General features: G+C 53.3%; 7 protein-coding genes across 7 annotated transcripts; 1 reads left to right on the forward strand and 6 right to left on the reverse strand.

Moving 5' to 3' along the window:
- Positions 1 to 286: 286 nt before the first annotated feature.
- DACRYDRAFT_50127 (uncharacterized protein) lies at positions 287 to 2,080 on the reverse strand (the record flags this gene model as incomplete). Its single annotated transcript, XM_040774970.1, has 3 exons — positions 287 to 934; positions 981 to 1,523; positions 1,607 to 2,080. Coding segments are annotated over 3 exons (1,665 nt in total), but the record flags the coding sequence as incomplete, so codon positions are not given.
- A 344-nt stretch (positions 2,081 to 2,424) lies between these two features.
- DACRYDRAFT_21437 (ribosomal protein L22) lies at positions 2,425 to 3,351 on the reverse strand. The gene is made up of 5 exons (XM_040772398.1): positions 3,308 to 3,351; positions 3,217 to 3,258; positions 3,088 to 3,159; positions 2,896 to 3,024; positions 2,425 to 2,830 (listed from the first exon to the last, which is right to left on the reverse strand). Exons 1-5 carry the CDS (start codon positions 3,309 to 3,311, stop codon positions 2,508 to 2,510), a joined length of 570 nt encoding a protein of 189 aa, XP_040630042.1. The 5' UTR covers positions 3,312 to 3,351; the 3' UTR covers positions 2,425 to 2,507.
- Positions 3,352 to 3,657: 306 nt separating this feature from the next.
- DACRYDRAFT_21438 (amino acid permease) lies at positions 3,658 to 5,787 on the reverse strand. Its single transcript, XM_040772399.1, has 5 exons — positions 5,593 to 5,787; positions 5,283 to 5,535; positions 5,176 to 5,231; positions 5,000 to 5,126; positions 3,658 to 4,953 (listed from the first exon to the last, which is right to left on the reverse strand). The coding sequence occupies exons 1-5, from the start codon at positions 5,745 to 5,747 to the stop codon at positions 3,907 to 3,909; spliced, it is 1,638 nt and encodes a 545-aa protein (XP_040630043.1). The 5' UTR covers positions 5,748 to 5,787; the 3' UTR covers positions 3,658 to 3,906.
- A 1,888-nt stretch (positions 5,788 to 7,675) lies between these two features.
- DACRYDRAFT_21439 (NADP-binding protein) lies at positions 7,676 to 8,923 on the reverse strand. Its single transcript, XM_040772400.1, has 5 exons — positions 8,872 to 8,923; positions 8,766 to 8,817; positions 8,272 to 8,716; positions 8,218 to 8,225; positions 7,676 to 8,167 (listed from the first exon to the last, which is right to left on the reverse strand). Exons 2-5 carry the CDS (start codon positions 8,788 to 8,790, stop codon positions 8,064 to 8,066), a joined length of 582 nt encoding a protein of 193 aa, XP_040630044.1. The 5' UTR covers positions 8,791 to 8,817; positions 8,872 to 8,923; the 3' UTR covers positions 7,676 to 8,063.
- A 302-nt stretch (positions 8,924 to 9,225) lies between these two features.
- Positions 9,226 to 10,694, reverse strand: DACRYDRAFT_78027 (mitochondrial carrier; the record flags this gene model as incomplete). The annotated part of the gene is made up of 8 exons (XM_040776305.1): positions 10,547 to 10,694; positions 10,486 to 10,501; positions 10,418 to 10,440; positions 10,103 to 10,373; positions 9,882 to 10,040; positions 9,637 to 9,805; positions 9,431 to 9,584; positions 9,226 to 9,332 (listed from the first exon to the last, which is right to left on the reverse strand). Exons 1-8 carry the CDS (start codon positions 10,656 to 10,658, stop codon positions 9,226 to 9,228), a joined length of 1,011 nt encoding a protein of 336 aa, XP_040630045.1. The 5' UTR covers positions 10,659 to 10,694.
- Positions 10,695 to 10,932: 238 nt separating this feature from the next.
- Positions 10,933 to 15,219, reverse strand: DACRYDRAFT_78031 (uncharacterized protein; the record flags this gene model as incomplete). Its single annotated transcript, XM_040776306.1, has 11 exons — positions 10,933 to 11,736; positions 11,790 to 12,053; positions 12,101 to 12,278; positions 12,325 to 12,731; positions 12,781 to 13,053; positions 13,104 to 13,676; positions 13,727 to 13,989; positions 14,049 to 14,328; positions 14,378 to 14,774; positions 14,826 to 14,960; positions 15,014 to 15,219. 11 exons carry the CDS (start codon positions 15,217 to 15,219, stop codon positions 11,191 to 11,193), a joined length of 3,522 nt encoding a protein of 1,173 aa, XP_040630046.1. The 3' UTR covers positions 10,933 to 11,190.
- Positions 15,220 to 17,919: 2,700 nt separating this feature from the next.
- On the forward strand, positions 17,920 to 18,645 carry DACRYDRAFT_15053 (HSP70-domain-containing protein; the record flags this gene model as incomplete). Its single annotated transcript, XM_040771072.1, has 1 exon — positions 17,920 to 18,645. One exon carries the CDS (start codon positions 17,920 to 17,922, stop codon positions 18,643 to 18,645), a length of 726 nt encoding a protein of 241 aa, XP_040630047.1.
- Between the last annotated feature and the right edge of the window lie 1,923 nt (positions 18,646 to 20,568).

The raw sequence follows: 20,568 nt of genomic DNA on the forward strand, positions 1-20,568 counted from the left end.
ACGCCACATTCTTCCCTACGGATGAGGGTGAGAAAATAAGTAGCTGCGTCAGTTCGTGCGACTTACTATCCGCCGTACCCCAAATATCGATGCTAGGCAGGCGCACAGGCGCTTCCTCAACAGCAATCCCCATCTCCACGTCTTCGGCGGACTGAAGCATTGCAAACCGGTTGCTCGGGTCTGTCTTCCCACTTGCATTCACGTCAATCTCCATCTTCTTCATCTCCGCCTCTACCGCCTTCTCCTGGCGTTCCCTTTCCCTTTCCTTCTCCAGATCCAGTGTTGCCCTGATCAGTTCTGCAAGTTCTTCCACTCTCGACATGGCAAGAACCGTTGCTCCCACTAAACACTTCACCGTGCCTTTCATGTCCCGGGGACAGTTCTCTGCGAGTGCAAACATCTGCGGATTCGTGAGGACATAGCGCAAGCCTTCGTCTTCCTCCCGAGCGACACGATCTCGCCAGGCATAGACAGCCTTGAACACCGCCAACTTCGATCCCATGAAATGCTTGTTCCACTTTCTTGTCAGGTTTTGCCAACCACCGGGGCCATTGCCAGCCGGGTCGTACCGTTCCGGTTCCCAGACTTGGAGCGCAGTATCCTTGCTCAGGTCAAACACCTTCTCCACTAGATCTGGTCCTCCCTCAACGCGCTTGAGGAGGTCATTCCGCACCTGGTCGTACACGTATAATAGGAAATGCGTGTCAGACCGAGCGTAGTCCATCATCTCCTGTGGCAGGGGTCGGATGCGCCAGTCCGCCAGTTGGAAGCGTTTGTCTGCTTTGAACTCGCAGTATAAATCGAGTAGAAAAGCGAGACTGAAGGCAGGGAAATTCAGGGCTTTGGACGCGTAGTACGTGTCGAAGAGGTTGACGATATACAGGTTGAAGTCTCGTTGTAACCAGTTGATGTCCATGGTCGCTCCGTGGAAGACCTACAATTATGTGAGGGCGCATATATCACCCTCGGGAGACTCATACCTTGACGATGTTCGAATCTGCAAATACCTCATTAAGCACCTCTAGCTCTTCTCTCAGCGCTAATGTATCCACTACCCAATCCGCTTCCCGTGTGCTAAGCTGCATCAAGCAAACGATGCCTCGATAGCTCCTGTAATCATGGTGTTCCAAATCGACCGCGATTTCTTTAGCAGCCTTGAGCTTCTCGAGCATTTGTGCAAGCCGGTCAGGAGTGCCGACCCATTCGAAGGGTGTGTCCTCGAAAGACTTCGGTACTTGCGGAACGGAGGTGACCAGGGCGTTGGAGGGGGGCTGAGCGCGCAGTATCTCGTACGCATATGGGCCAACCGTGTCCTTAACACGCTCCAACAGCTCTCTTTCCTCCGGGGTCTGGGCACTCCAGCCAAGTGGGACAAGAGCATGCGGCTTAGACTGGAGATGAGGGCGCCAGGAGGCTGGTGGGAAGTTGTTGGGCGGGTGGGCGAAGGAAAGTTGCGGTTTGGGAATCCGGGCGTTGAGGATCGAGGGATCCAGTTTTCCTGTAGAAGATATGACGGGATCGCGCTGAAATTATGCACAGAGGAGAAGACAAACACGCATATACTGTCAGCGCCTGCCTATAGGAGAGAAGAAGCATATATGCGTACCAATTTGGGCTTTTTTACTCTGCTCTCAGGCGCCTTCACTACCACCATAGGTGCTTTTGATCTCCCCATAAGCTGATCCAAGGCAATATCTGCCCGCTCAAGTAACCCATCCGTGACGTCTACCACATCTTCAAAGTTGTCTTCTACGTCTTCACGGTTCAAGAGTCTGAGGTTGCTGGTCCGTCCTTTCCCCTTTGCCTTTCCGGCGTCTATCCCAGTGCTGCCCTCTGCCTCTGCCTCTTTGATGTCAACGAACCTTATCAACTCCCCAACTAATGCGAGGACTCTTTCAGAGACCCGATCGACTTCCCGTGCGAACTTGCGATCCAGAGAACGGTGAAAGTCGACATCCTGCGGCAAAGAGGAAGCGGCGCGCGACGCGAGGGCGATGGAGCTAAGAAGACGGGTGTGGTAGGTCGGGAAGGAAGTGCGAGGGGAGGGAATAGGCGCAGTCTCTGGGGAAGAGGAGGACATGATGGGTATATGGATCCAGGACGACGCGTGTGACAAGGTTCCAGTGACTGGCGTACTGAAAGCTCTGACGACCCGTTCAGGGACTGGAGGTGACTTCACGTTAGTGGCAGTGGACAATCAAAATCAAAATTGCCTTTCACAAATGAAGAATATACTTTGTAGAATTGTAGAATATAAAACAGCATTCATGATACCCATACCGTTTCATGTAAACCACGTCACTATCAACTGAAATTGGTATTTGTGGGACAACCACTGACATTTGAATGCTTGCTCATCAGAGTCTCACTGGTTGCCATTTCTTCCTCACATGGAACATACAATGCAAGTCCTTCGGAACAGGGAACCGTGATGTCAGATGAGTATGTTCATCATAAGGCATTGTCATACTGCATAATGCCTAGCAAACAACGCCCTGTCAATCTACTCAGGCCCGGGCAGCCTCGATCCTCTTCCTCGCTACCTGCCTCCGGTTCAGGCCCTTAAACTGGAGAACAGCGCCCTCCTTCTCCTCCCTCTCTACCTCCTCCCCAGCAGCATGCAAAAACACCTCGATGTGCACCGGGTGGCCCTGGTAGGGGTTAATCCGACCATGGGCACGGTAAGTGCGCCTGCGGGTTTTGGGAGCCTGTTGCACAACGATGGACTTGATGGTCAGGTCGGCGAGGTCGAGGGACTTGGCATCGGCGTTGGACTCGGCATTCTTCAGGAGGGAGAGCATGAATTTGCATGACTTTTCCGGCCAGCGACCTAGAAACGCGATGAAATTAACAGTCAATTTGCGGAGTTCTGACAGGAGACAGGGAGGGACGCACCCTGCGTAGCCTTAAACTGCTTCGCCTGGCTCTCCCGGCCAACGCCACCCGCAAACCGACGGAAAGGGATGATCTGCTTGTGCTCCTGCACGTCGGCGAGGTACGAGTAAGCTTTCGTGAGCTTGAGGCCTGCGAAACCCGAAGGCGCTCAATCAGCGCTGTTGCATTAATCAGGTTAAGACAAGCACGCACCAGTCAGAGCAGCAGCAACCTCCCGCATGTTCTTGAAGTGCGTGCGGAGGTACTCGCCCCGTGCGCGAGCATCTATTCAAACCCCCCAAACCGGTCAGCACCTCCTCCCATTCCACACAACCGACGCACAGCGATCCGGGTTTTCGACAACAGCAGCGGCGGCGTAACGCACTACGATCTCATCAGTCTCCGGCGCTATTGCACAAAAGAGCACCCGCACCCATTTTGAGTCGGGTCGAGTTGAGGGGTTGTCGAGTGTGTCGTGCCTTCCTTGTCGTCGAGTGAGCAGGGACCACACTTCGGCGGGAAGGAGGATTTGATCCCGCTGTGGCTGGGAACTGTACAGTACCAGTTGAGGGCAGGCTCTGTTTAGGCCCTGGGTGGCAGTGCAACGATTCTTACGTTAGAGGGTGAAACAAACCCTTGCTAATGTCGATGATTCACTGTTGACATCAACATGACGCATCCGTCAAGGCTGACTTAGAGCAATATAATGACAAGATAAGGGATGAGACAACGTCTGTAGCATGAGCAGATTCCGACACTCGTCGCAAATCACAAAGATAGACCCGTCATTCCGTTCATTATTATCTTGCAATCGTGGCAAAAGATAGTACAAAACTTCCAGAGATCAGATGAAAAAGAAAAATCAGATCATCTATCACCCTCGCGCCCCACCAAACCAAACGACGACCGCTCTAGCGAGGGGCTCCACAAACGGCACGGCCACAACTGGCCAGGTAGACTACATACGGAGATGAGAGACAGGGGGGGTACAGGTATGTTGAGCGTTCGGGTCGTTCTTTTCGTACCCAGAGATTACATGAGCCACGCCCAGAAACGCTCGAGCCAGTTCTTGGGCGGGGGCTCGTCGTAGCAGTCAGCGAGGATCTCGTCCAGCCCGGTGTAGAAGTCCATCTCGCTCGCACGCCGGGTCGGGCAGCGCATGTAGATCTTTGCACCAACGTAGAGGACGGGGAAGAGCATGAGCGGGAGGTAGTTGGTGACGAAGTTGGCGGTGGACCATTGACCTGTGAGGAAGACGGACCAGCCGGAGAAGAAGCAGATCACGATCGTGGAGATGGCGACGTACCAGCCGAGGTATGGCTGGAGCCAACCACGGTAAGGCAGCGTCTTGCGGTCAATGCCCTGCGCCTTCATCCCGGCGTAGAATCGGATGTAAGTGACGGAGATACCGAACCAGGTCATCAGCCCCGCAATGGACGTCATGTTTGCGAACCAGCCGAAGACCTTGCCGGCGTTGGTCGAAATGGCCATGAAGGCGAGGAGACCGAAGAGCACGCAAAAGATAATCGAGACGTACGGCAGACCACCACGAGTCGTGCGTGCAAAGATGCGGGGCGCATTGCCGGCGAGGGCGAGACCGTACAGCGCGCGAGAAGAAGTGAAGAGATCGGAACTTGCGGCGGACCAGGCGGATGTCAACAGGCAGGCATTGATCAGCGATGGCAGCCCGTTGATACCGGCGGTCTTGATGGCAATGACGAAGGGAGATTTTGCGGCGTTTGAAGTGGCAAGGTTGAGGTCCGGGTTGGTGTAAGGCACGAGAAGACCGATGAAGAACGTGCCGAGGATATAGAAGAGCAGAATACGGATGTAGACACGGCGGATGGCCTTTGGCAGGTTCTTGCGCGGGTTCTTTGCCTCGCCAGCGGCGATGGCGACAATCTCAGTGCCGATGAAGGAGAAGGCAGCTTGGGTCATGACCGACCACCAGGCGAGGAAGCGGCCCTCGGCCCCAGGGATGTTGGCATACTGATTGAAGGGACCAGGGTTCTTCCAGTAACGGAAGCCAAGACGATCATGGTTCGGTCCACCGCCAAGATCGAGAACGAGACCGAGGATCTACGGGAATAAGTATGTCACTGAGATCATGAAAGGAAGCACGTACAATCAGGCCGGAGATAGTGAGCACCTTGATTGAGGCGAACCAGAACTCGCACTCGCCGTACACCCCCGCACCAAACATGTTAATGGTGAAGACAACGATAAGGCATATAGTGACCCATACGGCGTTGCTGATGACGCAATGAGCATTTGTCATGTGTCAGTATGACAGCAACTTACTTGACAGCAGTTGTCCAATAGTTGATCAAGACGGCCGCGGCTGATAACTCTGCTGGCTATTTCCACCTGTCAGTCTTCTAATTCGCCAACAAAAGGGTTTCACATACTAGGATAATAACCCAGTTGTACCAATAATTCCAGCCCATAGTAAAACTCATCGCAGAGTCCACAAAGCGCTCAGCCAGCATGATGTGCCCACCCGGAACGGGCAGGTACGCAATCATCTCACCGAGACAGATCATGACCGAGTATGTGATAGTGCCAACAACGACGTATCCGAGGAGGAGACCGACGGGGCCTCCAGAAGCAAGGGAACCAGCGGTACCAAGGAAAAGACCTGTGCCGATGACACCACCGATACTGGATATGTATTATAAGCAAGGGGTTCCCTGCTGAGCTGCTGGTGAGAGGAGGTACCTGATCATTGCAATATGCCTGTTCTTGAGCTGGCGTTTAAGCCCACCACCGCCTACGGCTCCTGGTGCGCCATCGTACTCCCCACTCTCAGCGAGGGGAGCTGCTTCCTTCTCATAACCGTCTGGGTTGTAGGGTTTCTTCTCCATGTCAGCCATTGTGAACTGTTATGTAATGTTCACTGGTTGGGTGTACCAGCGAAGGGGGGTGGTAGAAGGGATGAGAAGGGAATGGAGCAGGGGCAGCCCAGTGCAGGCTTTATACGTCTGTTTGGGGGGAAGGCAATGCGGTTCTTGGCGTGCCTCAAAATCCCCTGTCTTCCTCATCCTATTCTAGGAATTCCCGCCGTATTGGGCGTGTCCGAGACTGGAGAAGCGAAGGAGTGAACCATGCGGTAGGTTCGGCCATGCGGAGAACAGAAGCTCATTTCGCGCGTGAGAGACTGAGAGAAGACCGCGAAAAATAGAGTTAGACCCCAACGGAAGCAAATGACAAAGTAAAGTCATCTGCTTCCGACGCTCTTCGCCGCATCGGGCGTCATCGGTGTGTCGTGTGAAGAGTACCCCACTCGCCGGTTATCAACTCTTCACCCATTCAACCCTTATCTCCGGTCTTTCCCGCAGCGCCCCCATTGGCTGACATGAGGCGCCCACAATCACACCGCCTCCATTCACCAAGTGGCAGTGATAAGCATCCCCTACCTCGTCACACATGTACCACTCACCCCGTAATTGGTAACAATCATTGAATTACCCGGCCAGACCAATTGAACTGTCAAGCCTTAAAAACTGAAATGTTCTGTCAACAGCATATCATACTGGAATGTGGAAACAGACCACCCCAGAAGTGCAACAATCAATCCACCAGGGACGATAACCGCAATCGCAATTCCCGCTCATTGCTATCACCCCACCAAATGACAGCGGCACCAGCACCTCGCCGCCGCCGCCGCCGGGAATACCAGGCGTTCTCCATCCTGCGGCTCGGACAATTGTCGCGCCTCCCGCCGCCCGGATTCGGCCTTCCACACTCACCAGGGACGTCCCACGCCTAGGTGAGAGAGAAGAGATAGGAACCAACTCAAAATAGCAGTCCATATCTCCACCCTTCCCGACTCAGGGTAGCGAAGCTGCGAGCCACACAGCGCCTCCCTCGCACCTTCCCTCTGACCGACAACGAATCGGCTCAGCCCGTATGCAGATAAGCCCAACTGTCAACTGTCAACTGTCAACTTCCACATCGGTTGTAAGTGTTCTGCAATATCGGTTGTTTCGCCGCGGTTCGACAGCCTCTACCCGACGGCCCGGCGCTTCGACCTCCCAACGGTGAGTCACGGAGCGGCATCGTAGTCGCCCCGACTCGCCAGCACATGTGCGGGACTGGGAGCACGTTGTCTTTCTTTCACGGGTGCTTCCGCACGTGTAACCGACGTTCCTCGTCTCCCCGACATCCGTTATCATCAGAGGATCAACAGAGTCCACTTCGGGATAATCAGCAGGATTTCGCACTAGACTGCGGCAGACTGTGCTGGTGCACTTCTCCCGACCGCCTCGGGAATCGGTGCGACAACGACCCATTACCCAGCCTGTCAGCAGCGTCAACACCCTCCAACCCTCATCGCAAGGCATTGTATTCATTCCCGGGGCTCTACAACTTCCGGAACAGCGCAAGTCTCTAGCGTAACGCAAATTTTCGGGGACCGCTCTGGGATGCGGTAGCGGCAACCTTAGCCGGAAACCTTATGGTCCCTGGTCACGTGCCCAACTGGACGCGCTCACGAGACCTGAATGAGCGGTTGATGCACGCGCTCACTGCACTCGTCGATGTTTGTGGGAAGCACGTTCTGCTTTGTCCATTCACCCTGGTCCATGCAGTCCTGTGATCCCAACACTTACGGCAGTGCCCTTAATATCGCACGACTCCGGAATAACCGGCAGAAGCTTCTGCTGCCATGCGGTCAGGAACAGATGCAGGAGCGATACGGGAGTGCGGGGCCCCGCGTGGAGATCTGGGATGATTTAGACAATCAGGCGAGAACGTGGAGAGATGTAGAGTTGCCGGACACTCTAGAGACAAACATGCTGGTGAGTCTTCAAATTACATTACATGGAATGCTCTTTCCTCTCGTTTCAGGCTATACAACACAACGAACTCCTTCCCAGTCAGTCTCACTTCCCAAACGCAGGATCCCTGGACTCCTCCTCCCACTCATCCGCAAGCTCAATCCACTCCCTCGCCACCCTCCGAGCAGCGCCAATCGCCCCCGCGCCAATAGGCAGCCTCAGCGGGATCTTCTCCCTCTGCATAACGTCATATATCAACTCGATGGCCTTCTCCGCCTGGCCAGGGTGGATCACAGCGTGCTCGGCTGCCGTCGCGGGCCCACCGGCGTATGCGGCGGGGATGGACAGCTGCAGGCTAGGGTTGGGATCTAGGATGGGAGGGGTGAACCATCCGGGCTCGGTGATGCACAGCTAGAGGGTTGAGCACGTGTTCTTGTGCGAGGAGAGGGACAGTGCCTGGATGTTCCACTCTGGTTTAAGCTCTTTCGACATGCCGACGGTTACAGCCTCAACCGCTAGGAGCACCTCGTATCAGTCCCCAAGATCCTGCTCAACGAACACATACCTTGCTTGCTGTAATACGCGTCAGCTCAGTGTCAGACCCGGTAAACGCACGAACCTAGCCGCATAATGCGCAAACAGCGGGCCAGCCACGATCCCTGAACTCGAACTGACGACGACCATCTTCCCCCCTCTCTTCGGCCCGTTCACCTCCCTGAAGAACCTCACCGCCTCCTTGGTCACGTTCGTACTACCCCAGAAGTTGACGTCGAATACCTTTCTTGCGGTCGCTTCCGGTACGCTTTCCACCACACCGCGCAACAGGAGGCCAGCGTTGTTGAACACGACGTCCACGCGGCCGAACGTTTCCCGCGCCTCAGAGAAGGCGGCCAGGATCTCAGACTCGTTGTTCACGTCCAGGTACAGGTTGAGCAGGGAACCGCGGTACGCCTCCTCGAGGGGCTTGAGCGCAGAAGGGTCGATAGACGTCGCCACGCATTTCCCGCCTCGGCGGAGGACGAGCTCAATCATGAGTTTCCCAAACCCCGAGTTGGCGCCCGTCACTTTCTCGTAGGTCAGCCGTTGCAGGGAGGGTGCTGAGGAAGGACGCACCGAGCCAGACTTGAGCTTCGGACATCGGATTTGTATGCAGGTTCGCTATGGTCTAGTACTATTACATCAAACGATCTACAACCCTCTTGCGTGGTTATATACCCACCGTTCAAGAAGCACCCAATCCCGCTCCTGCCCGAGGTCCAGCCCACATCGTCCACATCCATCGGCCCAAGGGGATGCAGGTCAAGTACTGACGAGCCAGTCACGTCCATTGTGCTATTTACGGCCCGAGATATACGAGGGGCAAGGATTGTCGGCGGGGATTGTCGGCGTTGAGTGCCGAGCTGCACGGAGCTCCGGTGTCGGAGATGACGTCAATACGAACCGTTCTAGTCCAGTCCAAGGCAGAATCGCATCTATTTCTGTCCTAGAAATACTCTACTCTACATACACAACCGTTTATGTCCCAATACAGCGAACAACCAAGAGGTTCACACCAACGTCAACACCAACGCTGCTAGTGTCCGCCCCTGGAGGGAGGCGCTACGCTGTTCTCTTTGTGTATCTCCACACCCGGTGCACCTCCCATGCTATTCTTTATCCATCCATATAACAAGAACTGGCCTATTCCAGTCAAGTCCACATGAGAACATAACCACATCCGCAAGATAGCAACCCAGATCCCGTCAGCTCCATTCGCTAACACGGCAAGAAACACGCACCCGAAACCAGCCCAGCAGTCATTATCATCCTCGGCCCCAGTCCGGCGAAGAGCCCCGCTGGCCCTGCCTCCCTCGCCAGTGTCGCAAGACGGTAGAGCATGCTCCCCTTCGGTCCGTGTCCTTTGTTAATCTGACTGAGTAACGTATCCGCCGGCTGCGTCCCATGGCCGTCAGGGTAACTACGGAAGTGAGGGGAAGGTGCATACGTGTGACAGGATAGCGGCTGCGAAGCCGGCTGTAATGCCCGAACCGAGGGCGATCGCGAACTTTGATGTGCCGGAGAGGGTGTTGCGCGTTTCTTCGGAAAGCCGGCGGTAGACTGCCTCGTGGCAGAACTCATTCACTGTGAACTGGCCGATAGCGTAGGGGATCTGCCTAGGCACGATGCACAATCACGTTAGTTGTCGAAGTCACATATTATAGCGCGATGAAATGGAATGCGTATACGCACTTGAACAATATGGGCAAGAAACCCGCGTATAGCGTGCCCAGCCCACCTTCGGCAGCGAGCTTGGTAAAGCCCGATACAAGGCCCGTAGCATACCCTCGCTCGCTGACCATACGAATCCGGGTCGCCTCAAGTGGAGTGAGGAGGATATCAGCAAAAAACCTGATTATCCGTCAGTCTGATCCCTGCACCACTGCGAAGATATCCATAGGGAATGCACGCACTCAGCAACACTCGACGCGCCCAAGTAGATCGCCGTCCTATACTTGACAGCCTCCTCCCTACTCCCCACCGCATCTGTGAACGTCTTTTTCCAGAACTCATACCCCGAGAACTTCGCTCCTCCTTGGATAAGGTACCCTACCGCCGTAGGCCCGAAGCCCGTAAGGAGAGCGGCGGGCCCTTCGGCAGCGACGATCTTCCTCCCGCCGGAGAGGAGGGAATGTCCCTTGAGGGCGGGGTCGATCTGGATACGCGTTTTGATCACGTCGATCGCTAGGCGGATGAGTATGTGACGCTAAGGGCGCGGGGGGACATACGGGTCATCCCTCCGTGTGTGATCCTGGACTCGATCAGCTGCGTTTCCTGCGCTCAAGACGAGACTCACGTGCAACATAGTGCCCCTTCAGATGGTCAGCATTGAGAGGGGGAGGACGTCAGATACGCACCAGCAGTGAAGAAGATCCCATAGTCCTTTAGGGTGAAGGTCGGTGTCAGAGGCTGCTCAGCTCCGGCAAGTGCAGCCTGTGTCTGACTAGCTTGTTTTGCGATTGCGGACATGTTGGAAGCTTACACCTTGGTATGAAGTGAGCTGAGGGGACGGGGAGGAGGACGCGCGAGACGACGAGCAGAGTGCAAGGACTGACGATAGGACGATGAGGTCAAGTGTATGCGCCCACGCTTGACTGACACTAGCCCATTGGCGGAAGTGATCTCTCCACCGGATGGGACGCGCCCATGACGTCATCAACAGAGAAAGCACATGTTCGTGGGAGCTTTATTCGGGGGAATCGGCAACTCTGGTGTTATCACCGATATAGGGAGAAGGAGGGATGGACATCATACATATCATGCTTTCCTACAGATCCCGCTGCAGTCTAGCTAGTCATACATTTCTACTACATCGAGAAAGTGCGAGTATATCACAATGCCGGGTATCGTGCACTCAGGGTAACCTCACCGCCAAAAAAAATGAAAGATGTACTGGAGCAGGTAAAAGCAGAGAAGAGAGAAGAAAGGGAACCGGAAGAGAAATGGTTACCAAAATGGACTGTTCCTCACCTCGTTCATCGCAAAACAGGAAGGAAAAGGGTTAATCATGCACCCGCGGATCGTCAAACCCAGTCACCTTAACCTGAGGCTCCATCCACACGCCCCTCTGTTGCTCCTCCTCCACCCCCTCGCCTTCTTCCTCTCCCTCCAACCCCAACCCCAGCTCTTCATCGTCACTAATACTTCTTGTCCTCCCTCTGCTCCTCAGGCTGTCCCTCGGTCTTGGTGCGGCCTGCTCTACCTCCGCTGGCCCGACTTGCTGTAGGGAGGAAGCGGCCTTGCGCAGCGCGGCGACCGTCTTCGGATCGAATCGGACTTCGAACAGGTCCAGAACATACTTCCTCACCGAGAACCGATACGAATGCGTCGAGATTAGGTGCAGCACTCGATAGAGGAGGGTGATGCTACTGAACAGCTTATGATGGCGCGTCTTGAGCAGCGCAAGAGTGTGCGAAGCTTTGTTCGCAGTCATCGAGTTGCCCAGGTTGGCAATGGCCAGGAGTACGTCATTTTCGACGGGCGCTGTAGGCGGACGCAACATCCGCGGCTCCATGTAGATCCGTAATGGCGGCTCCCAGAGGGGGATCTATAAAGCACGTTAGCTTCATCATCACAGATATCCGGGGGGAAAGGGCATACATCAAGGAATCGCTCCATCTTCTCCCCCTGGGCGATGGGCAAGCATATGCCAGTCGGCTCTCCCATAGGCGTCTTGGTTGCCTCCCACCCGTACTCGTACAAGATCTCCGCGCCCTCCGAGGTGCATGACAGGAGCCCGAGAACGAAGTACGCCGTTCCGCGTACGGAGAGCACTGCAGACTGCTCCACGATATCGATGATGTTCTGTAGGATATCTTCTTCCTCTATGAACTGGAAGCCGTAGTGGTGAGAGCCGATGTTCCCCTATACAACATTAGCATGCGCTCGACCCTTAGTGGGAGAACACGCACCACTGCCCATAACACACTTTTCAGCTTCGTGATCAGTTCCCTGTCTTCATCTTCCAGTCCATACTGTCTTATCACCTGTGCAAAGTCCGCAAAGTGACCTTTTTCATGGATGATCTGGCAGCCCAGCTCAGTCTTTGCCATCTCTCCATAAAAGTGTGGTGGGGCCATGCCGTCGAAGCTGTATTTGGTCAGTCGGGACTCTACAAGCGGGAAAATGAACGGACTCAGGGTTGAGGAACTCCTCAGTATCCTCCTGCCCCAGCGCTTTGGCCAAGAACGCCTCCACCTGGATCACGTACTGCAAGTTCCTCTCCTGGAACCAGCCGTCCATCTCCCGATCGACATAGCGTGCCTCACGCAGGTACCTGAACCCCGCCTGGTTGGACATGAACCTCAGCAGCAGTGGATGACCGAGTTCGCCCAAGTGCTCCAGGGTTGGTCGCATACGCACGACCATCTGCAAGACCTCGGAGGACTGACACGCTTCTTGCAGATATTCGACGGCTTGTTCACACACTTCTACAGCAGGGTCGTATAGTTGCGTGAGAAGCAGGCGAAGGGTCCACTCGTGCGGTTCGTCACTGTTTTGGATGAGCTTGCCAAGGTGTTCCGTTGCGTACTTTCGGATATGCTGATAGCAAGATCAGCGAAATATTTTGTGTCCGCCAACGCATACTCACCTTGTAGCTCGATGTCAGCGCCTTCGATAACACAATCCTCGGATGCCCGTCCCTTGAATAGTCCAAATGCTCGATCATACCCTTGATAAGGTCTTCTCTGCTCTTGAGTTCGCTCAAGTGGTAGAAAGCAGTGAATATCCGGAATCGCTGGAGGAGCTCGATGCCTTCCGAGAACTGACTGAGCGTGCCGAGCATCTCAAAGTATCCGTATGTGAGCGTATCTTCTACGCGCTTCTTTGAGAAGATGGGATCACTTGACGGTGCGCCGTTGAACTGGTGCCTGAGTGAGTGCACATGACTGAGGTGTGGTCGGCACGACTCACAGGGTCAAGCTGAGCGAAGCACTCCATCAGCTCTAATAAGAGCTTATCCTCAGTCAGCATCCTCTGCCCCTCCGAATGGCTCATGAGCACTCTCAAGAACTTGCATCCAAGCTTAACCCATCTTTCGTTCGGTTTCGTACTTCTCAAATCTGAGAACCGATGTGCAAAAGGGTGAAAGAACGGTAAAAGCCGGCGACAAAACTTGCTTGTCTTCAGCACCTCCTCCAGCCGTTTAGAGCTGCTTAACGCGCCATCCATGACCTCGAGCAGGAGGTCGACATTCCATCTCACAGAGTCACGCGACGTCGTCACGCCCGTATCAACAATCATCGTCGCAAAGGTCTTGTCGTCCACCGCAGCAGCCATCGTCTTGCGCGTCTGCTCGGCTTGCCGCTGCCCGCGGCGGATGGCATCGTCTACCGAGTTGGAACGATTTCGGTTCGTTTGAGGTTGGGCCTGAAGACGCAACCGGTTCCGATCCAGACTATCCAGAGAAGCTAGCGTATCGATACCAATGTTACGCTGATCGTTGTCTTTGAAGCTAGTCGTCATGGCGAACAGTGCCGGGAGTGACTGACTCCCCCATCAGCCTTCCTGCATCCAATGACTGCAAGTCCACTCACCAAGATGGTGCTAGACACCCTCCCCGGTAGTACGCGACTAACGATCTGCAGCACCTCATCCATCAAGAGAGCTGCCCTTCTCGCAACGCCCTCGTTGCCTCCTTTCTCTTGTATGACTACCGCGAGCGCGTCCAGGAGGCCGGCTTCGATGAAGATGGAGACGAGGAGGGCGACAAATTGATCTGAGAGATCGAGTCTCGCGTTGAGAGGTTCGAGAGCAGGATTCGGGCCTTTTGGGGCACCGAGTGCCCCCCGGCCGTATACTATTCGGTGATAAGTATTCTCTTCCCACAGAGAAACGGACAGAAGGAACAGCACTTACGTGTCAGTCTCCTCCCTTGTAAGAACTCGCCATGCCATTTCGCACCCCTGATTCTCAGAAGCTCGAAGAAGAAATCGATAAGTATCTCTCGACTTTCGGGGATAGGAAAGCGTAGGGTGTTAACAAGCGTGGCGATGGCGCGCCGGTCGTTGAGCGAAAAGTAAAGCAGCCCTGCCCAGGTACGGAGCATGCTGGAGATGGTCTTGCTGCAAGCGCGTAGGCGGGCGGTGTTGATCGACTGACGGGTCCCATACACTTCTGAGAACACGGAGAACACGGACTTCTATGGTGTCAGCCACTTCCTTCCTGGCCACGAGGACCGGACCTACCTCCAGATCGCTTCCAAGTCTAAAATATCCTCTTGTCCTGGGCCGATCGATCAAATACAAGAACACGCCCGCCAAAGCCGGTCCAACCTCGGCCCCCTCCGCCAGTGCCTGGAGAAGAACTCTCATCCCTCCCGACAAGCAGACAGCATCAATGTCAACCAGTACAAGCTCAGCAAGTGTCTCCAGCCCCGTGAGGCGGAGCGCGTCTTCTGAGGAGTCGCACATGGCTATGAACGCGCGGAGAAGAGGTTCGGAGATAGGCGGCGCAGGTGGGGGAGGAGAGGGGTTGCTGTTGGAGTTTTGGGGTTGGGGCTCGGACCGGAGAGTGAGGAAAAGTCGGATAAGCTTGAGCACTTGCTCTTTTTCTTCTACGTGTTTGTTGTCTCTTGAAAGAGTTCTGCGTGTCGTTAGCACTTCCGTCAGTGGAGATGGAGGTAATAGGCCGCACTTAATCATATACCAATCCAGCCCCTCGTCCTTCAGCACTCCAAGTGCCGTAGCATCCACAATGGTAAACCGTAGCAACCTGAACACGGCCATCCTGAGGTCTTTGCTGCATGCATCAGCCAGACATGGCATCACTCTGTACACATGGAATGCTCAGGACCATATTCATGTGGGAGGACGAAGACATACGCTTGTGCGAACTCAGAAATGTCGAGCTCGTATCGTACCCTCACGTTCACCCTCAGAATTTCAGTCAGTCGTCCTACGCACGCCAACCTCGCTCCCTCCGCTACCGTTATCCCGCTCCCACCCCCAGCATCATCAAGCCTGCCCAGCTCAGCCAACTGGCCCACCAGCCCGCGAGAAGAAGCCAAAGCGCCCTTAAAGTCCTCCATCTCTCCCTGAAGTGTTAGTGACGTACTCGCACTCCCTCGTCGCTGCTTTTCTCCTGCCCATGGTCCCCCTCCGATCGAGCTCGCGGAAGACCCAGCTCCGGAGGAAGCAGAAGCGAAGAACGCGCGTTTGCCTTTACCCGGTTCGGACGAGCTAGTCCCCCTCCTAGAGCCAGGAATACGAGTGGCACCAGTTGATGGACCACCTTGTGCTTGTGGTGCTCCTCCTGCGGCCCCATTGCCTGAGACAGCCTCCGTAACTCCCCTCTGCAGCTGTGCCATAGCCCTGACCAGCAACTGTATCCTCCCCTCCGCACTAAACAGCTCCCTCTCAACACTTTGTAAGTGTTTGTTCGCGCCACTTCCGTTCTTTGCACCTGATTCTGCCGCAGAGGACGCCACGACCGCGAGTAGGTTCTGCGCCCCGTCCTTGATCTTGCGTTGTTTGTCGAGCTCTTTTTGAAGCTCTTCTAGCTGCTGGGTTGGATCAAGGCCTTCTAGAGAGGGTAAGAGGGAGAGACTCGGTGTAGGGCTGGAGATGGAGGGTCTTGAACCAGGTGTTGGAGAGGGTGCCTCTGCACGAGAGGACGTGCCGAGGGATAGAAGGTTCGCCCCCACGCCTACGATAGCGCCCGCCAGGTTGGTAGCTCCTGCGGTGAGGGTAGTGCCCGCTGTCGAAAGGGCATAAGGAGGTGGAATGGATGGACCGGAGGGCGGGATGGGCGAATGTGCCCGGCGGACGTCGGCGACGCTAGGCATCGTTGGTAATGCTGACGGGATCGCCGGCGTTGATGATTCTTTGTGTGACGCGTAAACTGCTCGTCGCAGTCGACGTCAATGTCGCCAGAGATGGTGGACGTCGAGGAGAGAGTTGCGACTATGTTAATCTCTGCAGTTCGGTGTAGGCAAGTGTTGGTCCTCGACGTCTGAGCGCCTTTGCCCTTCGCCGCCCAACGCGCATGCAACGCGCATTCCAATACAAAACACGTGGGAATTAATCCGTCTCCGAAACTCACAAGCCAATATGACAGGGTATCTGTAGCCTTCGACTTATTTGCTGGATTTCACGATAACATCTGGCAAACACCAGGCAACCTAGACATGGTATTTGATATTACTTCACTTGGATCTGAAGCTCTTATGCCAAAGCAATTCAATTTCCCCCAAGTCAGAGATTGTACACTGGACTTCTCTAACAACACAAGCAAACATATGTAAGTGCTCAACTGGATTTGAGCAGTTAGACAAAGGCAATAATAATGGTTGTGTGAGGATAGTTAAGGAAGTGATATAGGAGGGAGAACAAATATAGAGGAGTGGACTCAGTTGCAGGGCTAAATGCGACCACAGCATGGCTATCAACCCACAGCTGCAGTGCCTTAGCAGTCATATGCTTTCCCATCCTGTGATTGGCCATCCTGTGGACAGGTCTGCTGCATCCAAGGGGGACCACAGCACTGATTGAACAGTAGGTGATGGCACATGCATTGCTCAGGGCTGAGCAGTCAACTGACATTACCATGGTCATGAAGGGAGGGCACAAAGGTGGGCCTGAGATTGCAGCATCCACCTGTCCAGCATGCTGCCTCTCCACTGTTCCATCACCATGCTCAATTCCTGCAATCGGCTGTCCCAAGAACAGGCCCAGCACATCTGATGGTGGATCACATGTTGATCAGCAAGGCATTGAGCAAACTCATGAGAGTGCAGGGGAGAAGTGCAGTGAGCCAACAATGTGAGTGCACTACATGGTGCACAGATTAGCAGAGCCAGACAGGGGAGCAGCCACCACATAGGCAGCTGACACAGTCCCTGAACTGGTGATTGGCCACCCTGAGAACAGGCCTGCTCAACCCCAGAGGTGGATTGCAGCATTGATCAAGCCAATATGGGTTTGTATGGCCATCCTCACAAGTAAGGTAGGGAGCAAGTGTGGATACCACAAGTGCAGGAAAGCATTAGAGAGAGCAAAGTGAAGCCAGAGTGCCAGTGGATGTAGTTTGAGAAAGGGGAAACAGCAGAGCCTGTCAAGTTCACCACCTGCTACAGATGCAATTCTTGCTCCTGGGCATGCCTCTTGCAGTATTGGAACTGTACAGTTTGTGGCTGACCCCTACCTGAAGCTGCAATTTTGGTACCAAGATGTGACACTTGTTCCTCTGCCTCCATTCATCATGACCACCTCATATGCTTCCTGATTGAGGACTTTGTGTACCTAAGTTGGTCATGGCACTGGTCTCTGTCATCTGGCCATCTCTGCTTGCAAAGCATTTGTTGCATTGAAACAACAATATCCTCCTAGTCAATCTTATCCTTACCTACCCCAGATATTGTGGCTATGGCACCCAACATTGCCATTGGTATTGATCTTGGCACTACATATACTAGTGTTGTGATATATCAGAATGGCTACTCTGAGACACTCAAAAGCACAGAAGGGGAGCTCAGTTTCCTGTCAGTCATGTCCTATGACAGTGACCAGATATTTGTTGGCACACCCACTAAAGAACTGCAAGAAAACAATCCCTCCAACACAATCTATGATTCATTGGCAAGCAACCAGATGACAATGGGGTACAAGAAGATGCACATTCTGTCACATATAAAGTGCTGACAGATGGATCACACCTGGAGTTCAAGATTGATGGGCCAAATGGATAAAAGAAGAAGTTAGTGCCAGAGCAAGTGTCTGTGCAGGTGTTGATGAAAGCAAAGAGAGATGCTGAGGCAAAATTGGGCTTTCCTGTCAAAGATGCCATGATCACTATTCCCACCTACTTCAATGATACACAACATCAAGCCACCAAGGATGCTGGCACAATTGCTGGCCTGAATGTTCTTAGAATCATGTCAAAGCCCATGGCTGCCACTCTTGTTTACAGCATGAAGTTGCCTCCCAAGAAAAATGGTCAATTTATCCTAGTTTACAACTTGGACAGAGGGATCTTTGACTCCACACTTATGTGGATGTGTGGGGATGATCATGACATGCAAGGAACTGGAGGGCATGGCCACCTGGGTGGTCACAACTTTGACCATGCAATTGCAAAATATATCATGGCAGAATTTGTGCAAGTTAATGGGCTGGATATTGAATCAGTGCTCGAAAATAAGCCAGTGCTCTCCAAGCTCCACCTCCACACCAAACTGGTGAAGTGTCAGCTGAAGCAAGGCACCCTTGCTTGCATTGTCATCCATGACCTTTACCAAGGCAAAACTTGGAAAGGCATGCTCAGCAGGGCAAAGATGAAAAATCTTATTGATGCCTACCTCACAACAAGCATGTCTATCCTGGAGGGTATCATCATTGCTGCAAGAGAGGCAGCTAAGCTTCCCAAGAAGGGTGATCCAGATGCAGTCATACTCTCTGGTGGTTTGACAAAGCTGGTAAAAGTCCAATCACTCCTCAATGAATGTTTCCCTGGATGAGTCCTCCCTTTGTCCCTCAGCCCTGATTCTGTGGTGGCACAAGGAGCAGCAATTCAAGCATCTATGCTCTTGTTGGATGCAAAACAGAGGGCAGCACTTCCTATTCTGCATGATGTAAATCCTTTGAGTCTTGGTGTTGAGGTGCTTGGCAGTGCTTTCAGTGTCATCATTCCCTAGAACAGCAAACTTTCTGCATCCAAGAAATGAGGTAGGTATAGCAATGCCAAAGCCAGTCAATCCAACTTGGAGATCACTGTCTACAAAGGCAAATGAACAAATATTAGTAGTGTTATCACTATTAATAGCATAACTATATTACTAGTCTTATGAGTGTTGCCAGTGTTAATAGCATTACTGGGATTACTACACAGCACCCTAATCTCTGCCTGGTTACCATAGGATGCATCAGGGTCAGGATCCTTCTGGGTGCACTGCTGCTCTCCGCCTGAATGCCATACGGATAGCAGAGGTCACTGTACCACTGAAGTCCAGGTGGTGGATTCTGTAGGTTATTAGTGATATCTTTGTACCATTATTAATATCAGATTATTATTAATAATAGCATGGTCAACTATTATATATTTAATATTATTAATAGGGCAGAGGAGACGCAATTGTCAACAACAACACAAAGAAACCCTCCTTCCTGACTTCACAACTCTTACCCCACTCTAATACACTTCAAAGCTCACCATCATCACATCCAATTTGTTCAAGCTTGTGCTATTAATACAAATGTGTTCTACAGAATTCAGGCCTGCTTCTTGATGGCCTTACCCCAAGGGGTGAAGGACCAAGCCCAAGCAATACCAGCACCAATAGTGTGAGGGCACACTATAATCAACAGAGGCTGCCCAGACATAGTAGAGATCAAAGTCAAGTGGAGAGAGGAAGTTGTTGTCAAGGGGTGGGGATAAGGTGCTGATGAGGTGACAGAGGTATATTCTGCAGAGTACTATCTCTATTGAAGTACAGTGGAGATTCCTCAGAGACCAGATATGAGGATATCATTGTCTAAACAGGTGGGTATTTATACTAAAGAGAAGGAGGAAAATGTCTAGTCATAGTGAGTCATGGCCAGTCATCTCTGGCCAGTCATGGCCAGTCATAGGCCTTGTCACTATGAGTTGCTGGCTGGTGGCTAGTCATCAGCTGTCATGCTGTGCAATGCCACACAGTCCTACCACAGCCAGTCCACAGGCCACATGGCACTGGCATAGCTGGTGTCAGGTTGACACAGCATGAGTAATCATGCCTGAGTAAGCTGTAGTCAAAGCAAATAAGACATCCCCTGACAGATAGAAGAAAAGAGTCCCATTTTATGCAACACTGTGTACATATAGTCAGTATATCATATGGCAACAAGAGGAGAAGCAGGACGTACCATAGCCCACTGCGCCAGTCACTGCAATGATGAAGGCAATGGCAAACCAGCCTTTGACCAGCTTGAGCCACTGACCCTTGGCATGCCTGCAAATGCCAGTGCAGGTATGTGTCAAGCAGGGACCAGGCAACACTGCAGACAGCTGAGGCAGCATCCAGCATGTTCTTGCTGGTTGTCAGGCACCCAGCACAGCAGACATCAGTGATGCCTTCTCCAGTCTGCACTCCCAGCAGACACTGCTGCTGTCAGGGCACCAGCTCATTGCTTGGTCAAGAGACATGACTAAGCCTTTATGAGATGGAAGTAGCTGGTATACATTGGCATGTGCTGGAACCTGTTGGAAGGATTGGATGGTCAGGTGACCTGCTGTGCATGGCTGTGCATGACCTCATATGACCTGATCACCTGACTAGGCTGAGTAAGCAAGATGTTCTAGCAGGTTCCACCACAGAGGTATAAATATAAGGCCTACTCTGCCTGGGGACTGTCTCTTCAGACTTGGTCTCTTAGGATCATCCACAGGTACCTATACTGTAGAT

The sequence above is a fragment of the Dacryopinax primogenitus genome (assembly GCF_000292625.1).
Source record: "Dacryopinax primogenitus strain DJM-731 SS1 chromosome Unknown DACRYscaffold_6, whole genome shotgun sequence".
NCBI lineage: Eukaryota > Fungi > Basidiomycota > Dacrymycetes > Dacrymycetales > Dacrymycetaceae > Dacryopinax > Dacryopinax primogenitus.

Coding starts and splice junctions, on each gene's coding strand:
- DACRYDRAFT_21439 (XM_040772400.1), bottom strand. CDS start 8,790: ATGTCCGAAGCTCAAGTCTGGCTCG. Junction 8,717..8,765: donor CGAAGCTCAAGTCTGGCTCG/GTGCGTCCTTCC, acceptor CCTACGAGAAAG/TGACGGGCGCCAACTCGGGG.
- DACRYDRAFT_21438 (XM_040772399.1), bottom strand. CDS start 5,747: ATGGCTGACATGGAGAAGAAACCCTACAACCCAGACGGTTATGAGAAG. Junction 5,127..5,175: donor TATTGGACAACTGCTGTCAA/GTAAGTTGCTGT, acceptor TTGCGTCATCAG/CAACGCCGTATGGGTCACTA. Junction 4,954..4,999: donor TCACTATCTCCGGCCTGATT/GTACGTGCTTCC, acceptor TTATTCCCGTAG/ATCCTCGGTCTCGTTCTCGA.
- DACRYDRAFT_21437 (XM_040772398.1), bottom strand. Junction 3,025..3,087: donor GGTTGCTGCTGCTCTGACTG/GTGCGTGCTTGT, acceptor CGGGTTTCGCAG/GCCTCAAGCTCACGAAAGCT. Junction 2,831..2,895: donor GCAGTTTAAGGCTACGCAGG/GTGCGTCCCTCC, acceptor TCGCGTTTCTAG/GTCGCTGGCCGGAAAAGTCA.